Source organism: Notamacropus eugenii, chromosome 3 (genome assembly GCF_028372415.1).
Source record: "Notamacropus eugenii isolate mMacEug1 chromosome 3, mMacEug1.pri_v2, whole genome shotgun sequence".
In the NCBI taxonomy this organism is placed as follows: Eukaryota; Metazoa; Chordata; class Mammalia; order Diprotodontia; family Macropodidae; genus Notamacropus; species Notamacropus eugenii.
The window spans coordinates 335,189,616-335,209,749 of NC_092874.1; the positions used below are offsets into that span (position 1 = coordinate 335,189,616).

The following is a 20,134-nucleotide window of genomic DNA, read 5'->3' on the forward strand; positions in this document are numbered from 1 at the left end:
TTATATTCCATCTTCTGTCCAACATATCTCCAAAGTACAAACATTTAAGGGTGCTATGAAAACAGCTTCCGTTCACTTACTGACCCAAAAATTCAAACACTAGCAAATATATATTAAGGAAACTTACTCTAACTTTTAGCCACTATTAAGACCTTTGTTCAAACTTCTAAAAGGATAATTGTCTCAGCAGATGTTCCCTGATGGAAAAATGCGACTAACCTAATTACTTATAGTAATTATAACATTTAGATTATGTTTAACTTTTGCCCTTCTATGTGCCTAGGCAGTTCTGTGGACAATCCTCCTTACATTATTCAATTCATCTTTGCATTAACATATTAATCCAAGGAGAGGTTGGTTTGTTTGTTTTGGAGGCAATGAGGTTAAATGACATGCCCAGGGTCACACAGCTACTAAGTATCTGAGACGGGATTTGAACTTAAGTCCTCCTGACTCCACTATGCTACCTAGCTGCCCCAAAACAGTTGAACTGAGGAGCTCATATGAACACGGCATAAGGTCCTTGTGGAAAATTACCTGAGATGGAAAAAAAAAACTAAGGGTGAAGAGAGAAGGAACTGAGAAAGTTTTTCTTGGCTCCTACACTAAGACACAACCTCTTTCATTCCTTAATCATTTCCAAAAACCAGTTCTTACACAGGTGAAGGCTCAGTAACTTCTCAGGCTTCTAAAACCAGGAAAACAAGGCAGCCTGTGGGTAAATCACCATTACCTTAACCAGTCCTGCATGCAAGCGTAAAAAATGCACCCGCCCAAAACAGAGGTTTTACCAGTCCACCCTCCAGCCTGTAAACTAACCAAGTCCCAACACAAAACTCTGCCTTGGGCGAATGAGCAAGCAGCCTTTTGGTAAAGGATCTGTGCAGCCTTCGCAAACACTTGCCTGTCATCACTCTAGTATCCCTTTCAAGAGTGTCTGAGGTCCCCAGAGGCATTAACATGGAAACTATCGGGGCTGCAATTCAAGCCTCTGCCCTTCCCAGCCAGACAAGCAGATCCGACAGAACGGACCACAGATCTGGAGGCAGAGGAGGCTCAGGGCACAATCTGGCTGAATCCCCTCGTTTTAGAGATGAGAACACTGACCCCCAGGTGGGTCAAGTGATCCGCCCAATGCCACCCAGGCAGCTAAGGGTCAGGGTTAACACTTGAACTCAGGTCTTCTGACCCCAGAGCCGCTGGACTATGATGAGAGAGAGAAGAGAGGGAAGGGGGAAAGTGAGGAGGAGCGGGCACCACAAGGATGGCTCAGGTTGGCAGCGCTCGGAGGACCGTGCCCAGGGCACCCCCCGCTGTCCTGCGCGGACCGGCCTGGGCAGGGTCCTCCCACGGGGCACCCCCCGGGGAAGCATCCGGTCAGCTGGCCTTCTCAGGCACCCACTCGAGAAGACGCGGCCGGGGCCTGGCACGACTCCCTCGTCCGCCCCAGGCCCACGCCACCGCGGCCCGCCGAGCGCCCGGAGAAGGAAGGCTGGGACGGGACCGAGCCGCCCGGAGATGCCGGGCCCTCCGCCCCCACCCCGAAGCCGCCCGGAGGGCCTTACCGAGGCACTGTCCCACCGGGGTACTGAAGGGGTTCCCCAGGAGAAACTCCATCTTGTGAGGACAGCAGCGCAGGCGGCGGAGGCTCCGACCAAGCTGCCCGCCGCCGCCACTGCCGCGTCGCAACCACCCCCTCCGGCTCTCCCGGCCTGAGTGACACTTGCCCCCTTTCCCGAACGGAGAGCTGCGGTCTCCCTGCCCCTCCTGCTGATCTAAGTCCTCATTGGACCGTGCCTCCGAAGCCTTCCACCCATTGGCCGTCGATCGTCCTCCGAGAAGCCCTCATTTATTCCGCGGGCTCTGATTGGTCCACGGGACAGGTAGGTCATTTCAGCTCTCTTTCTGGTCTCGGCCCCGAGTCGGGGACCCGCAATTTGATTCGCCAAAATAGTGATCTATCTAAAGGCTTCTCCTAATAATTGGATTAAAATCGAGGACGTCACCACCGCCTCCCGCAGAGGCGGGCCACTGAGGGCCCCGCCCCCAGAAGGCAGCGATTGGAGGGAGATTTGTTTTCTCTATGACTGGTTGGTGAGAAAAGCATTTTCCCCCGCCCAAAAGTTTGGGCACGTGACCAGTCAACTTTCACCTCGGAGAGGCCGTCATCGGATTTCCCCTTAGCAACCAGACAGTCGCGTTGTCCTCCCCTAGCAACCGGGCACACTTCTTCGAGGCAGGAACAAGACGGAGGCCAGAGCCCCGGCAGGTGAGACACCCAGAGCGGCCTTCGGGGACGGGCCTAAGGACGCGGCCTGGCCTGATCCCCCAGGACCCCTCCGGGACCGGGGCGGAGGGCAGCGTAGTCAGGCCTGGTGTCGGGACCCCGAGTTCTAACCCGCTCCCCTCCCCCACCCCACTGCTGAGCTCTGTGTCGGGTTCTGGGCTTCCTAGGACGCAGTGCCCACAAGTCTCGGTCTCTGGGTCCGTCCGACGGGGACGCAGGCCCCCCCCCGCTGCACCCTGCACCCTTGGTTCCTGGGGCAGGAAGGGGCTTCGGTGCGAACAGGGAACGCCCCGGAGCGAGTGGTCTCACGTCTTGGAGTTAGCGCCATTCGGGGCTGTGATTGTGTGACGTTAGTTCTAGCCTGATGGAAATGTGCAATGCTAATCTGAACAGTGTCTCCTTCCCTCCCCTTCCCCCCCTCTCTCTGTCTGTCTGTCTGTCTCTCTCTCTCTCTGTCTCTCTCCATCTGTCTGTCCTTCCTTTTTCTTTCTCTGCCAACTTTCTACGAAAGGTCTTTATTAATGGACGAATTCTTTTTCAACAAACCCCGTCAGGGGATTCGTTACTTACACCAATCCGAACCTAGCCATGGGTTTCCAGCTATCCTTTCCCTGCAACAAACCTGTGAAGCGGGTAGTGCAAGTATTATCCTCATTTTACAGTTAGGAAAACTTTAAGGAGATGAAATACCTTTCCCGCAGTCACACATCTAGAGTCAGAGCTGTGACTCAGACCCGAAACTCAACCTACTGTAAATCTAATGCTTTTTTCAAAACCCCACTTTTACTTCCTTCTCTCTCATTCCTGTGGTCCTACCAATGGCCAGTCCAGTTCGTTCCAGATGTAACATCAGCTGTCAGTGTAGAGCATAAGATAGGCCTGCTGAAAGATAATCAGGATGGGAGAGGAAAATTGAAATGCTCCATGCCTTAGAGGGGGCTTTCTAGTCCAGGGGAGCCTGTGGCCTCTCAGGTGCAGCCCTTCGACTGAATCCAAACTTCACAGGACAGATCCTCTTAATAAAAGGACCTGTTCTGTGAAATTTGGAGTCAGTCAACGAGGCTACATCTGAAGACCTAGAGGGCCACATGTTCCCCACCCCTGGTTTAGTCCTTTATCCTCCTTTCATTCTCCCTCCTTTTCTTCAGATTCAAGGAAGGTTTAGCTTTAGGGGCAGCTGTTCATAATGGGTTCCACTGGTAGTTTTGAAGATAAATGAATATTTAGGCTCTTTAATCATAAGGGAAATAATTTGCTCCAGATCTCCATTAAACCTTCCCACTATTCTGGGGGAGATTTAAGGGTTTTAATAATTGTAATAAAATTTGCTCCCCTCTACAAGGATGGTGGTCCCTTGACCACCAAGTCAGAACTCAAGAATTTCTTCAGTTCTTCAGTTCTGAAGAATACTTACTGTGTTATGAAAAATTTAGAAAACTCTTCAGGGCCACCCCCACCATGCGGGCCACAGGCAGTGGGAACAAACTCTTTCATGAAAGGATAACAAGGCTTACAAACTACCATGGTGGGGTGGGGGAGTTGGTGACAGAATGGAGAAGAAATGGGAATTATGAAAATATGGAGATATTTTTTGTCTCATTCTGTCTAAAAAGATGGAAGAGGGAAAGGGGAGTAGGAAGTTTGGGGAAGAGAGAACCCGTTAGGGTTAAGGTGTTAAGAATGTTAATTCTACCTTAGCTTGGATTTCTCAAGTACGAAGCAATCACTCAGTTTGGGCTCATCTCCTGCTCTGATCACTGCTAATCACCTCCCTCCAGTGGATGAAAATTCTGCCAGTTCTGGGTGGATACCATAGTGCTGTCCCTCTCTTGCAGTCCTTTCTTGGCTCATTCTCCCCTGCTTAGCTGCCCCTGCCCCAAAGACCCAAGCACTGCTAGGATTTGGGATGGGGGAGTGGCAGGTAGCTGGCACCTGGAAATATAAGGCACAGCATCAAATGCTCATCAGTACATAATAGAACAATGATAATTAATCTAATGTCCCATGTAATGGTCTCAGAGTACCAAGGCATTATCACTACAATATACGCAACAGATAGAACACAATGCAAAGCTTCACTTGACAGGTGTTTTGTGACTACAGATCTAAATTATATGTGAGATATGTATTACAAGCCAAGCATTAATAGCAAAAATAACTACAGTAGGCCTATGAAACAACAAAATTAGCAAAACTACAAACAGAACTAACAAAACTGAGCAAAATTAACAGAAATGTTGCTACAATACAGTCCTAGTACCAATACACAGCAAGGAAGCATAACAAAAATGATAAAGCATAAACATATGTAAACATATGATAATTAACATATATGTCAATAGGCATATGTATGAAGATATATTCAAAGTATGTGCTGCTTAGATAAACACTACCATTATTGTCCTCAGCTTCTCGCTCAGCAGAGAGATATACTGGTTGTGTCTTTAGTCGTTCTGTCCTCAAGTTACTCCAAAATACAAATCAGTATGTAGGCATGGTTCCCATCTAACATCAGCCTGTAAGATGTAAAGCTGGTGGCTTTGTTCCTGGTAGAATTGTATGCATTTTCAAGATAAACCATATGCTGTCTCCAGTGAGATTTTTGTTGTGGTGGTAACAGAGCCCATCACACATTCATCAGAATGCAGTTTAAACATTTGGGGTTGTGGTTCCTTTGAAGGTGGTAAGATCTTGTTCTAGATTTCCTGATGGCAGTCAAAGCTCACAGCTCTTTGGGCAACGAACTTTCAAAGGCTCTACATTGATCAGAACAGAGCCTCACAGGCTGTCTATGTACTGAGAAGTACTTTTACAGGGTAATTGGTTTGTACCAATTATCTGCTGACTCTCAAAAGGAACTCATATGGCACGTCTGAAGATACCAGAGCCTAAATCCAATGCCTTGAACCTTTCAAGCACGCTACACTCCATATTATTTTAGCAAGTATGGAAACTTTCTGATTCTTGGTAGAGTATACCAGTACATACTGTGGGAACTGAGTGAATCACACTGACTCCATCTTGTGACTCAATCTGGATCTAGCTCAGTTCCATTTCTATTCAGTTATAGATCTAGTCCAATTTCTGCCTTGTGAGAAAACTTTATTGCATTATTTAAACCCAGCACTACATGGTGGGGAAACTGGACTACCTCTACGTGCTATCTGGAGACCCTAAACTAAGGACCTAGGTTATGCTGACCAGAAATATAGTCAAGTCTAAAGACTAATGCAAGGAGTTTTCTCACAATTATACATCCCAGGCAATCCAATATGTCCTATCTGAAAACTGGCCCTATACTGGTCGATAAGTTATTGTTTCCATGTTCCTTTGATTGAATACAGACACTTGTGGGGAGTGGGATGCCTCTTTTTCTAATTTCAGGGAATCGTTTACTGTTTACTCTTCCCCCTTTCAACTTAGAAAGTTCCTAATCTTTCCTCCAGTTGGGAATCAAATTTCCTAATTTTGTATCCTGGTTAATTGTATTCTTTTAATTAATTGGTTCAATTCAATTAATTTTTTTGATGCACAAAAATCTATCTCCTCTGGTATTAAGCATTAAGCAGAGGAGGCCTTATCCTAATTTGTTAGGCAATGGCACACATTGCTTAATAAATCAATACTCTCAGAAGCTCAACCCTTTGTTTCCGCAGTCATTTCATTTTCTACCTTGCCATAATAGTGGTCAGTTTCCACCAATATACAATTTATGTTCTTTCTGTCTCCTTTTAGTGATAGGAAGTCAGTGCTAAAAAGTACTAAAGGCTTGCTAGTGTTTACATTCTCAAAACATGCAGCATGAATTGATAGTATATTTTTTCACATACAACCAGGTACATCTCACACTTCTTAGTGACATCTGTAACCATTTTGGGCCAGAAAAACTTATTTCTTAAAGGATCTAAGGGTCCTTTATTGGCATATATATTCAAAGCTATCATGTAAAGCTTGCAAAACTTTAGAGAATATTCACTGAGCAGCACCAGCTGCTTCCTCACACCATACAGGGGATCAGTGCCAGCTCAATGCCATATTCCATTGCATAGCTCTAACATCTACGATCATCTCAACAAGGAAGTGCCTTCAGAAAAATGGCATTTGAGCCTTTTTCTAACACTGCCTTATTTCTTCTTTTATGTCTTCAGGCAGTCCTTCATCAACCAGTATGCTTCTCTCTGCCAGTAATCCATAGACAGCTGAGGTAAAAAAAAAAATTTGTTCAATTAAGTACAGTTCAATTCAATTCAATTAAGTATGCTCCTGGCATGCCGTCTAGTGGAAGTCTCAAATTTTTAGCTGTACTGACATTTGCTTGTAATTCACTTCCTTGAGTGTTAACAAATAATTTTCACTACTTCTTTAGGTATTACCATAGTACCAATTTCATGGTACTATAGAAAGGCCATGGATGCCCTTGATAAGGGCATCTTTAATCCAAAGCCTTGAAAACACCAAGTTTTTCCAACTTGGTAAAATGCTAAATACATAGTTGACTAATGCTGCCACCCATCTCTGGCATTTAATTTAGCACTGATTGGGATATGTCTGTTGACAATTGACTGTTGTCAAATCACATTTATAACTTTCCCCTGAAAATACTACCTTAAATTTCTCAGTAATAGGTTTCTTCAAAGCCACAAAATCCAGGTTATGGATGGGCTAACAGTTCTCAGTGACACTATGTCTTTGTTAACAAATGCAGCTGGTTTCATGGGACCACCACTCTGTTGGTACAGGTCCGCTTCCAAGTCCTCCAAGCTGGCATGCCTATTCAGAATAAAAGGCTTGCTTGAGTTCTAGGCCAGCATAAGCTAGCACTGGTGTGTGTATGAGGCAGCTGGCCAAGTCTTTGAAAGCTTATTCACATCAATCCATCCATCATTCTTCATATGACTTTGTTGGTTTTAAGGCAACTGTGTTTTTTTCGTCTTCCTGCTTCTGGGTCTCTTAAATAATATATGTTCTAATAAGGTCATTTCAGTGGCTTAGCAGCAGCAACATTGTTTTTTAATAAATTTTTGATAAGACCTGCCAAATCCAATAAAGTCCTTAGATTTCAAAGGTTTTTTGGCCGTGGCCAAATCAGAAGCATGTCTATCTTCCCAGAAACAGTATTCATGCCTTTTAGCAGTACAGTATGACCCACATACTTGACAGCAGTTCTACAAAAATGGCACTTGTAAAATAAAAATCCTAGACCATTTTCCTCTAGCCAATCCAACCTTTCATCAGATTTTCTTTCTGTCATCTGTGTCAAGAGTTGGCAAACTTAGACCCACAGGCCAAATCTAGCCTGCCTGCTTTTGTGCAGCTGCCAGCTCAGAAGGATCTTTTTGTTTAGCTCCCAGGCTGCATGAACACAGGCAGTGGGCCAGACTGGCCATCCTGGAATCTTCCCAAAGACAGTTATGTCGTCAGGGCACACCAATGCTTCTAGCTAGTTCTTGTTTCCAGATCCTTTCTCCCTCAGTCCTTGGAAGGTGGCAGGTGCTCCCAAGATGCCTTGGAACATATGTTCAAACTGGTAGAATCCAGCTGGAGAGATGAAAGCAGTCTTTTATCTTCTTCTGCCATAAAAATCTAATAGCCACTGTGCAGATCCAATAAAGAAAACTGCTGGCTGCCTAACCCCAAATCCGGGAACTTTTGAAATCTTGGCATGATACATCGGTCCCCTTTTTGTTGTTCAAAGCTTGGTAGCCCCATACATGCATGACTTTCTATTCTTTTAAAGTAGTACAGCTATGCGTATGGGCTCTGTGATGGTAGTGTTCAGTAACAGCTTCTTTTTTTTTTTTCCAGTATAAGCATTTTTTATTTTGAGCATTAAATAGTAAAATGAGCATTCCCACATACATAATAGAACCAAAAAAAAAAAGAGAATTTTAAATGAAACTTTTGGTCTCTATTATATACAACTTGCTTTTCTTTTAAATTATATAATAAATTTATTGTGTAATTTTAAAAACTGACCTGCTTGCCTATGGTTCTTTTTGTCTTTTCTTTTTTCTTCTATGCATTTTAAAATAAGATGCCTCTATGGTTTCTCTCTCTCTCTCTTTTTTCCTCTCTCTCTCTCTCGCTACTTCACTATATGGTCCTTCTTCCTAATATTCCCCTTCCCCCTCTGGTTTAAAAAAAAAAGAAAGAAAAAGAAAAACAAAATCCTTGTAGCAAATATGTATAGTCAAGCAAAAACACTGTCCACACTGGCCATCCAGAACTTATGGCTTCTACTCTGAGTCCATTATCAATCTATCAAGTGATGGGTATCATGATTCATAGACTTTTGGAATTATTGTTAATAATTTGGTGAATGAGTTCTCAAGTCCTTCAAAGTGTTTTTCTTTATAATGCTGTTGTGGTTATATAAATTGTTCTCCTGAATTTATCAGGCTATGCAAGTTTTCCTGGGTTTCTCTGAAGTCATCCCTTTTGGTATTTTTTTTTAAATTTGATTTATTTTAATTGACAAAGTGTTTTCCTTCCACCTATCCTCCTTTTGTCATTTCTTACAGCACAGTTATATTCTGTTATATTCAATATAACACAGTTTACTTAGGCATTTCCAGTTGATTAACACTTCCTTTATTTCTAGTTTTTTGTTAGTGCTAAAAGAGCTGTATAATATTTTTGTACACATAGATCTTTTCTCTCTTTCTTTAATCTCCTTGGGTTACTGGTATCACTGGGTCAAAAAAGTATGTATGGTTTGGTAACTTGAGTATAGTTCCAAATTTATTTCCAGAATGACTGTGTCATTTCACAGTTCCAACAGCACATTAGCGCACCTGTTTTCCTTAAGTCCCTTCAGCAATTGTCATCTTGGCCTCTCTGATTCATATGAGGTAGAACCTCAGAGTTACTTTAATCTGGATTTCTTTAATTATTAGTGAGATAGAACAATTTTTCATGTAGTTTTGGGTAACTTGGACTTTTTCCATTGAAAACTTCCTGTTCACATCTTTTGACCATTGAGGAATAGATCTTATTCTTATATATTTGAGTCAGTTCTTGGATATCAGACCAATATCAGAAAATTTCCTATTTCCCTTCTAATTTGAAAGGCATTGATTTTACCAATGTAAAAAATTTTTAACTTTATATAATAAAAACTCCATTTTATCCCTTGTTTTTTGATCCATGTTGTCCTTATTTGTAGATCTTTGCTTCTCTAATTTTTTTTATGATGTCACATTTTCTGTTTAAGTCATGTATATATTTGGAGTTTATCTTGTTACAAGTTGTGAGATAGTATTCGATACCTAATTTCTGTCCTAGTTCCTTTGACTTCTGGAATATCCTATTCCATTCCCTTCGATCCCTTAATGTAGAGGGTGCTAGATCTTGTGTTATCCTGATTGTATTTCCATAATACTTGAATTGTTTCTTTCTAGCTGCTTGCAATATTTTCTCTTTCACCTGGGAATTCTGTAATTTGGCCACAATGCTCCTAGGAGTTTCTCTTTTTGGATCTCTTTCATGTGGTGTTCTGCGGATTCCTTGAATATTTATTTTGCCCTCTGGTTCTAGAATCTCAGGGCAGTTTTCCTTGATAATTTCATGGAAGATGATGTCTAGGCTCTTCTTTTGATCATGGTTTTCAGGTAGTCCCAGAATTTTTACATTGTCTCTCCTGATTCTATTTTCCAGGTCAGTTGTTTTTCCAATAAGATATTTCATATTATCTTCCATTTTTCGAATCTGCACACTATGTTCTGTGATATCTGTCTTTCTCATAAAGTCCTTAGCGTCCATCTGTACCATTCCAGTTTTGAAAGATCTATTTTCTTCAGTGAGCTTTTGAATCTCCTTTTCCATTTGGTTAATTCTGCTTTTGAAAGCATTCTTCTCCTCATTGGCCCCTTGCACCTCCCTTGCCAACTGAGTTAGGCTAGTTCTCAAGGTGCCAATTTCTTCAAGATTTTTTTGGTTCTCCTTTAGCAGGGAGCTGATCTGCTTTTCATGCTTCTCCCTCATCCCTCTCATTTCTCTTCCCAGTCTTTCCTCCACCTCTCTAACTTGATTTTCAAAATTCCTCTTGAGCTCTTCCATGGCCCGAGCCCATTGGGTGGGCTGGGACACAAAATCCTCGATTTCTGTGTCTTTGCCTGATGGCAAGCATTGTTCCTCCCCATCAGAAAGGAAGGGAGGAAGTGTCTTTTCTCCGAGAAAGTACCCTTCAATAGTTTTATTTCTTTTCCCTTTTCTTGGCATTCTCCCCAGCCAGTGGCTTGACCTTTGAATATTCTCCTCACACCCACCTCGCCTCCTGGTCCTCCCAGCCAGTGTTTGGGAACTGAGACTCAAATGCTGCTTCCCGCCTTAGGATTTTTGGTGGGGGCAGGGCTGCTATTCAGTGTGGGAATTAAGTTCAGGTGGTCAGGGGCAGGGCTGCCTCTCTGGCTCAGTTCCCTCTGGGGGTTTATGCACAGACCTTCCACAATGGATCCAGGCTCCCACCCGTTTGGGGAGCCCCTGTCTGCCACCGCCTCTCAGCTTCTATCTCCTGGGGGGGCCCGAGCCATGGGGGCACCCCACTCCCCTCTCGACCCGCCAAAGACACTCTCTCACCTACCCCCGTCAGTCACCTGTTGGTGGGGGGGCTTGTGCCGCCGCTGGAGATCCCGTCTCTGGAGCCTTCTCGGATCTGTACCTCTCGGAGCCGCGGCTGCCGCCGCCGCCGCCGCCGCAGGTCCGGGCTGGGCTCCGCGTCTGCAGCGCGACGGACCTTTTGCGAGAGATTTGCAGGTCCCTCTGTGGGTGGAGGGACCCGCGTGGCCACTGGAGATCCCGTCCCGTAGCCCGCTCGGATCTTTTCCTCACGGTGTCGCTGCCGCGGCAGGGCTGCCCTCTGCTCCCCGTCCGGGCGCCCAGTCCACGGCGCGAAGGACCCCCTGTGAGAGGTTTGGAGGTCTCTCTGGAACAGAAATCTCCCTCGCTCCAATATTCCGTGGTCTCTGGGTGCAGAATTCTCCCTAGGTTGGTCCCCTCTAGCCGTTCTGTGGTTTGTGGGTTCGGAGCTGTGTGTATGTGCGTCTTTCTACTTCACCATCTTGGCTCCGCCCTTCTATACCTAATTTCTGTCAGATGGCTTTCTAGTTTCCCCATCAATTTTTGTCAAATAGTGGGAATCCTTAGCCCAGGAGCTGGAGGTTTTGGGTTGATTGAATTATGCTCTTGTGTTCATTTGCTTCTCTATGTTGGGTAATTTTTCCTCTGATTGACGTCTCAGCTTTTTAATCAATACCAAACAGTTTTGATGATTCCTGCTGTCCAGTATGGTCTGAGATCTAGTCCTGCAGTGCTCCATTCTTCCATGAGATTCTTCATATGAACTTCATTATTATTTTTCTAGCTCCATAAAATAATCCTTTGGTAGTTTGGTATGATATTAAATAAGTAACTTTATTTAGATAGTATTGTCTTTTTTATTATGTTGGTTTGACCTGCTTGTGGTCAATTAATAATTCTCAAATTTTTTAGATGTCTTTTTTTTTTTTGTAAAGAGGATTTTGTAGTTGTATTCGTGAAATTCCTGAATGTGTCTGTTTTCCAAATATTTTATCTATTTTGAAGTTATTTTGAACAGAACTTCTCTTTCTACTTCCTTTTGCTGGGTTTTGCTGGTAATATAGGAAAATGCTAAAAATATGTATAGATTTATTTTATTCCTAAATCTTTACTAGCTATTAATTGTTTCAATTATTTTAATTAGCTTTTTGAAAGTTCTCTAGATAGGCTATCATATCATCTACTAACGGTGATAATTTTGTTTACTTTTTGCCTACCTCTTGATTTATTTTTTTTAATCTTATTGCTATAGCTAACATTTCTAGGACGATGTTAAATGGCGATGGCAAAAATTAGCATTCTTGCTTTACCTGTGGTATAATTGGAAAGGCTTCTAACTTCTCTCCATTACAGGTAATTTTGGCTCTGCATTTGAGAAAGATACTATGTAGCAAATTAAGGGAAAGTGCATTCTATGTTTTTTTGATGATTACTGTTGTGTAGTACAGTTTGAGATCTGGTTCTTCAAAGCTCCATTTCTCCTTTAGATTCTTGACTTTTTGTTCCTGAAGATGAATTTTTAAATTATTTTTTCTAGCTCTATAAAATAATCCTTTATTATTATTCCTATGATTTCTGGTGTTTTTAAGAAAAGAGGGATTAGATTTTGTCAAAAGTCTTTTCAGCATCTATTAACATAATATTTGGGTTTTATTTTTTTTTCTGGATATGGTCTGCTGTGTTTGTACTTCTGATCATATTGAACAAACCATACAGTCTTAGTATAAATCCAACTTGATCATAGTGTATAATATTTTAATATGTCGTTATGACTTCTTGCTAACACTTTAATATTTTTTGCTGATTTTGATTAGATTAATTTTCATTAGAGTTATTCATATATCATTTTCTTTTCTCTGCTTTATCTCTCGGTTTAGGTATCAAGGTCAGATTTATGAAGTATAAAGAGTTAGAAAGTACCCCTTCATTTCTTCTTTTTACAAACAATTTATGTGTTATTGGAATTAATTGTTCTTTGAATGTTGTAAATTCATTTGGTCTTGGGATCTTTTGCTTTGGAAATTTATTTATGGTTTGTTCAATTTGTTTTTCCTTATACTGAGTTATTTAAATAACTGATTTCTTTCTTTAATATGAATATTATATATTTTATAAGTAGTTATCCATTTCATCTCTTTTATCAGTTATAGTGGGCAAAATGCTTTTGAGACTTTTTTTATTTCATCTTCAATTGTTGTGAATCCTTCTTTTTAATTTTAATTCACTTCACTTTTTCTCTCTTTAAAAATAGATTAGCTAATTGTTTCTCTATTAGTTTAATAAATCTTAGTTTTATTTATCAATTTAATGATTATTTTTCAATTTTAAAATCTTTTTTTTTTGATTTTCAGAATTTGTTTTTCACTTGTTGAATTTCTGGAATTTTTTTGTGGGAAGGGAGAGGTACATGCCCAATTTATTGAGTTATTCATTCTTTTTTTTGTTGATGAAATCCTTTAGAGACATAATTTTTTCCCTAAATATTGCTTTTTCTGCATCCCATAATTTTTGGTATGTTTTCTCCTTTTCTTTTACTTTGATGAAATTTTTTATTCTTTCCATGATTTGTTCTTTGACTCACCAATTCTTTAGGCCTAAATTATTTTGTCTGCAATTAATTTGTAATTCTTTCTTCAAAGGCCCTTTACTAAATATTTTTTCATTCCATCATCAGTAACGTGTGTTTTTAGCATTTCTATTTTTGTGCATTTGTTTGTGAGATTTTTTTTAAAGTCAGCATGAGAACAAATTTTGTAAAGGCACCCACATAGTAATCCTGGATATTTATCATAGTTAATTTTCTAAAATCCTATTTGGTTCCTTAATTTTTTTCTTGTTTACCATTTTTGTTATATTTATCTAGATCTGAAAGAGCTACACTGATGTCTCCTAGCATTACAGTTTTGTTGTCTACTTATCCCTATAATTTAATTAACTTTTCTTTTAAGAATTTAGACACAATGCCATTTAGTGCATATGTACTGTGTTGATATTGATGTATTATCTGTTATCTTTTTATTATATCTATTTTTAGTGTAACCTTATCTTAAGTGATATCTGGGTTGGTTTTTTTTAGTTAACCTGAGGCATAATAGATTTTTCTAGTTTTCAAAAAACTAATTTATTATTTGTTTATTTTAAACATTCTTTTCTTTTTTTAATTTTGAGTTCCAAATTCTTTCTCTTCCTTTCACCCTCTCCTTCACCAACTGAGAAGGCAAGCAACATATCACTTCTACATGTGAAATCAAGGACGTAATAGATTCTGTCCCAGCCCCTATGTATGAATCTTTAGGTTTCAAGTACATTTCTTGTAAACAACATATTGTTGACCTTTGGCCTTTGGCCTTCCCTACTTTGGGGCATCATTTTGTCCCATTCATGGTCTATAGTTATGGTTAATGGTGTACATCCCTTTATCCTGTCCTCTTGTACTTTTTCCTATCTTTTTAAAGCAGATAAGTAAAAGACATTTGCCTAACACTTGTGACCATCTCTTCCTGCTCCACTGCCCCTCCTTTCTTCCTCCTCCTCTGGTCACAAGTTTTTATTCTTTCTTTCCTTTCAATCCCACTTTTAGGCCCCCTTCCAGTGCTGGAATTTGTTTTATTTTTGACTGCTCCCTCACAAGTCTTCTAGCCCTCTTAAACGCTTCTGCGCTCTCTGTTCTCAGTTATTTCCTTTTGAGTTTAATATTCTCCTACCCCATGCTCTGTGTGTGTGTGTGTGTGTGTGTGTGTGTGTGTGTGTGTGTATGTGTGTGTTCAACCTTCTCTCGTCCATTTCAGTTCAAAGTTAATAAGATGGTCATTCCTTCATCTCTGCTTTTACATATACACCCCACTCTGGTTCCTTTCTTTCCTCTCCCTTTCCACCTTTCTCCTCCTAAAGCAAAATCACTTTGAGGCCCTCTCTGTATTAGCATGCAAGCAATTCATAATAACAGTCCTTTCCCAATCATCAAATATATTTTCCTTTCTATGTTTCTCTTGACTCCTGGGTTTGAATTTCAAAATGTCTCATTAGTTCTGGCCTTTCTGCCAGGAGTCAGTCAGTTAATAAACATTCATTAAGTACCTACTGTGTGCTAGATATCATGCTAATCTCTGGGGATACGAATCAGGGAAAAGCAGTCCCTGCTGTCAAGGAGCTTACAGTCTAAGGGGGGAAGACAGTTCCCAAAAGAAAACTGAAAAGTAGACAAGGGCTGGGGAAGAAGGTGCCAAGCTCGGGGCCCTGGGGGAGTCTGGTCTGAGGAGTACAGCTGGTGGGAAATGAGGAGCTGGCTGGTCCATGAACCCTCTGTAAATGGGAAGAGTTCTGTGCTCTGTCTTCTAGCCCTCCAATCAGAGGAACAGAAGGTGCTGAATGTACTAAAGAAGGAAAGTCCCAAACCTGCTCATGGGAGCATGAGGATGATGGAGTCCAAATCCAAAGAGTATAGATGGTGGGAAATTAAAGTTTTCATCAGAAATGCTTGAAAGTCCTCTATTTCATTAAAAGTTCAATCAATTTTCAGTAATGTCCAACTCTTTGTGACATTTGGGATTTTCTTGGCAAAGAGGGTGGTTTGCCATTCCTTCTTCAGCTCATTTTACACATGAGAAAACTGAAGTAAACACAGTTAAGTGACTTGCCTAGGGTAACATACCTAGTAAGTGTCTGAGGCCAAATTTGAACTGGGGTCTTCCTGACTCCAGGCCTAGCACTCTATCCTCTGAGTCACCTAGACTCCCAAACTACAAGTGTAGGGTGAGATTATTTGAGTATAGGTAGCTTAGATTGACGAGACTGATTTTTAGGTTAATCTGTGGTTACAAGGGTGGGGTACAAGTCACAGTCCTGACCCAGGGGACCTGAGGAATTTAGGCACATACAGGAAAGGAGAATATTAAGTCTATGCAAGCTTGATTAAGTCCTAACAAAATATGACAGAAAAGTCAGTTTTCAATTTCATACTGGGCTAATTGACCCTTTTTATACCAATCCAGTCAGAGAACTATAACCCTCAATACTGAGATGTAGATGTCATAAATAGAGAATATGCTTGTTTGGTGTCACCCCCCAAAGCATTATTTTTATAAATATCTTTGACATTCCATATCCTGGTTATCAGATAGCAGGCCCCTTAAAAGTTTTTCTACTAAAGTATTATCCTGTCCTTCTGTGAGAAGCCCTCCCATTCTGTAATATTACTGACACCTCTGTAATCCATATTTTTCATGGGTATTCTCTGGTAGGGCATGGGCCCTGTCCTTGAGAAAATTCTTCATTTTGGTCTGGGATATTTTCTGCCATAACATATCCAGTCCTATGCCTACCATCAGCTGTGGTTTTTTGGCCTGATCCATGTGCATATGAGATTTTTCATATAATTCTGTGAGCTTCTTCACAGATTCAAGTGGTTTCTCCATATGACCCAGGGGAACTGGCCCTAGTCTTTCAATCCTGTCTATGAACTACTAGTCATCTGTTTCCCACTGACAGTGTTTTTAACTTTGGGCCATCTCCTGACCATCACAGTGCTGTCTGATTTAGGAAAGCTGTTCCTTCAGAGCTGTCTGGGCATAAGTAAAAGCAATGACTCTGGTTGCAGATATATAGAGGCAACATCACTTACATATGAGTATCCTGTTATTGCTGGCAAAAATCCTCCTGTGGAGATGACGAACCAAACGTAGTTCTAAGCTTGGAGCTCCCATGTTGTGCTATCGTCATTCCATTCATTAATGTCATGAATTTCTTGGGAACAGCGGCAGAAATTTATTACCTCTTGATGGAGGCATGTGAACCACACCCATTCCTTTTCCTGATTTTGTCTGGTATTCTTCATTGCTCAGTGTGTTCTGATATTAAACCCTTCTTGGCTTGTGCTCGCTCTCTGAATAACAACCATCTTACAGTGTCCCAACTTCCTTATTTTGTCCTTCAGAGCTTTTAAATTGTCCTTATTCTTTTATGTTTGGTCTACTTTAAGAATCAGTCCACACCCCAGAGGTGACAATGTCTAACTACCACCCACCTGTATTCATCATATTATAAAAAGGCAATAAAACAACTGGCCAAACAAATTAGTCAATGCTAGCAATGCCAATTAGAAGCAATAACAGCGAGCAGCAGTAATTATCAGTGAATTATCAGCAAGGCGAACATGTATGTAAACAATGAAAATAAGGCAATCATAAAAACAACTGGTATTCTCATTAGCCTCATCAAATGACAAACATTAATATTCATAAGTGATCAAGTAGCACATCAGTTTTAGTTCAATGGAGTTAACTCAGATAAAATTTGAAAGCCATTTAATCTAAAAAAATTTTTTTGGAAGAAATACAAAAAAAAGAGAGAGACCATACATACACACACACACACACACACACACACACACACACATGCACACACGCAAAAATAATCCAGTGGTGGCTTCAGTGAAAAAGAGGAAGATAAAATATTATTCATTACTTATCAAAGTTGAAAATGGAAGAGGGAATCAGTAAAATATGAAATTAAAGTTTTAAAAAATTCAGTATGCTATAATTCTTCTGAAAATTAGTCAGTGTTTGTCTAAAGTCAACTCAAGGTACAAAAGAAAAAATGAATTAATGAAATATTAAAATGAAAATCCTGAGAAAAGGAAAAAATCATTAGAACAAAATGAAAACCTTTGTAATAATAAATTCTTGATCAATATTATTCGTCATCCTGTTTAAAAGAAGCAAAGGAAAAATGAATTGGAATGATTTGAAATTTAAAAAAATTAATCCTAGACTGAATTTCCCATTTGTCTGAATGGATAGATGGATTAATTAAAAAAAAAAATCATTTATTGAGCATTTACCATGTGCTACTGTGTTAAACACTGGCATACAAGTACAAACGAAATAGTCTCTGCTTTGAAGGTACCTGCTTTCTAATGAGGGGTGAGCAGGGAGACAACAAATAAAAGTGTCCTAGAAAGGGGAAAGAGCATGCACACAGTCACCTGGTGAGGTGATCTCGTGTCACATAAGATAGAGGCGAAAGCTAGTCTATCAGAGCACAGAGCCATGCGAGAGGAGCTCACCCATTCCACATTCCCGCAGTGGGAGGGATTCATGAGCATGCTAGGTGCAGCTCTGGAGCAGGCTCGTAGACCTCAGCCACTGGGCCAACTCCAGTATTCCTGGAAGCTGGGGAGGTTCTGGCCCACGGCCTTTGCCCATAGTGACTCCATCAGCAGTTGTATGATATGATGGTTTAGGTGCTTTTAGTATTAAGGGAAATAATTTCCTTGGAGGCACTCCCTCTACTCTGGGGAGATTTATGAGTTATAAAAATTGTAATAACATTGGCTTGCCTCAAGGCAGTCACCTGGCCACCAAGCCAGAACGAGAAGATTCCCACTGAAATACTTTCCAAAATTTTTATAAATCCCTTGGGGTCATCCTCCCAGATACCTTCTGATACAAAGTAAGCAGAAAAACCTGCTGACCATTTATGAAAGGAGAACAGAGATGACAAACTACAATGGCAGGGTGGGGTGGGAAATGGAAAACTAGGAAAAGATGGGTGAGAGGAGAAAGAACCTCTGTCAGGTCTTGGCTTCCTGAGCTGGGGAGCATTCCTCAAGTTTGCAGGCATCCAAATGTTTCCTCCATATTTTCCTGGCAAAAAAAAAAAGTCGGGGAGGAGGGAAACCACATTCTCAAGATATTTTGCCCTCAGTCACACTATGAGGTCTTTAGCACCAGTCTGACTTGTGGGTATGTTCCCCAGAGAAAAAGATCCTCTGATCATTGCTGGTATTTTTTTTTTTTTACCAGTGTTAGGAAATGAATCATCATTATTATGGACTTGCGTATTCCTTATATAAGGTATTGATCCACTGCTCATCTTGTGCAATTCTTTTTCATGTGTTCCCTCCTCAGGGTATCTACCCAGTGTGCTGGGGTCCTTCTAAGTCTTTTAACCCTCCATAGGTATGTAACAGAGACTTCCCTTGCTCTTGCTAAATTATAGGCCAATCTAATTTAATTAGGTATTATAATCTTTATATTATGGATAAATTATGGATAATTATGGATGAAAGCTGGAAAGACTTTTGAAACCATCTTTTTTAAAAAATTAATTAATTTTATTTATTTTCAGTGTTCTACAATCACTACTATATAACTTAGATTATTATTTTTCCTCTCCCTCCCCATACGCCATACAATTTTATATAGGTTCTTTACAAACATTCTTATTAAATACATTTTCACTATAGTCATGCCGTGTAGAAGAATTAAACTGAATGGGAGAAATCATTTAACAAACCAAAACATAATACACACACAAAAAAATGATCTACATTCTGCGATTGAATTCCATAGTTCTTTCTCTGGATGTGGAAGGCATTTTGCCTTAGAAGATCATTGGGAATTTTTTTTAAGTTCTTGCATTGCAGTGAAGTTCCAAGTCTACCAGAAAAAACTCACACACTGTGGACGTTGCTGTGCACAGAGTTCTCCTGGTTCTGTTTTTTTCGCTCAGCATCACATCATATAAGTCTTTCCCGGCCTCTCTGAAGTCTTCCTGTTCATTTCTTATAGCACAATAGTATTCCATTACAGTCATATACTATAATTTATTCAACCATTCCTCAATTGATGGGCATCCCCTTGATTTCCAATTTTTGGCCACCACAAAGAGAGCTGCTATAAATATTTTTGTACATGTGGACCCTTTCTCATTTTTATGATCTCTTAGGGATACAGTCCTGGAAGTGCTGTTGCTGGGTCAAAGGGTATGCACATTTTTGTAGCCCTTCGGGCATGATTCCAAATTGCTCTCCAGAATGGTTGGATCAGCTCTCAGCTCCACCAGCAGTGTATTAGTGTTCCAACTCTCTCACATCCTCTCCAACATTTATCATCTTCCTGTTCTGTCATGTTTGCCAGTCTGAGATAGGTGTGATGTGGTACCTCAGAGTTGTTTTGATTTGCATCTCTCTAATCAAAGAAATCACCTTTTTGCAGAGGAAACTAACCAGAAAGGGGAAGCAACTTGCCCCAAACTGTAGTTTCTCAAGAAATTTCAGAATTCATATTCCCACAGAATAGTACTGCGTAAGTGGACTGATTAGATGACCCGTCTCCCAAAGAGGAGTTCTAAGCATCATTTCTCTGCTCAATCTACTATTATGTTTGCATTGGGTCACAGGTAAATTTCTAGTGTGTTACATAACATTTTAAGTAGCAGATTTTCCTCTCCCCCACCCCCCAAAAAGGATTGATAAAAATAGGTTGCATA

General features: G+C 40.7%; 2 protein-coding genes across 6 annotated transcripts in view; one reads left to right on the forward strand and one right to left on the reverse strand.

Moving 5' to 3' along the window:
• Window positions 1–2,096, reverse strand: part of TOM1L2 (target of myb1 like 2 membrane trafficking protein) — a 152,868-nt gene extending 150,772 nt beyond the window's left edge. For 3 of the 4 annotated variants that reach the window (XM_072650172.1, XM_072650171.1, XM_072650175.1), the window contains exon 1: window positions 1,566–2,096. In XM_072650172.1, the coding sequence (XP_072506273.1) occupies window positions 1,566–1,617 (52 nt within the window). In that variant the 5' untranslated portion in view covers window positions 1,618–2,096. The remainder of the gene's footprint in view (window positions 1–1,565) is intronic. The other variant, XM_072650174.1, reaches the window with a different exon arrangement.
• DRC3 (dynein regulatory complex subunit 3) overlaps window positions 2,070–20,134 on the forward strand; it is a 107,301-nt gene continuing 89,236 nt past the window's right edge. The window contains exons 1-2 of one of the 2 annotated variants that reach the window (XM_072650170.1): window positions 2,070–2,269; window positions 6,436–6,491. The gene's annotated coding sequence lies outside the window, so the exon portion shown is untranslated. The remainder of the gene's footprint in view (window positions 2,270–6,435; window positions 6,492–20,134) is intronic. The other variant, XM_072650169.1, reaches the window with a different exon arrangement.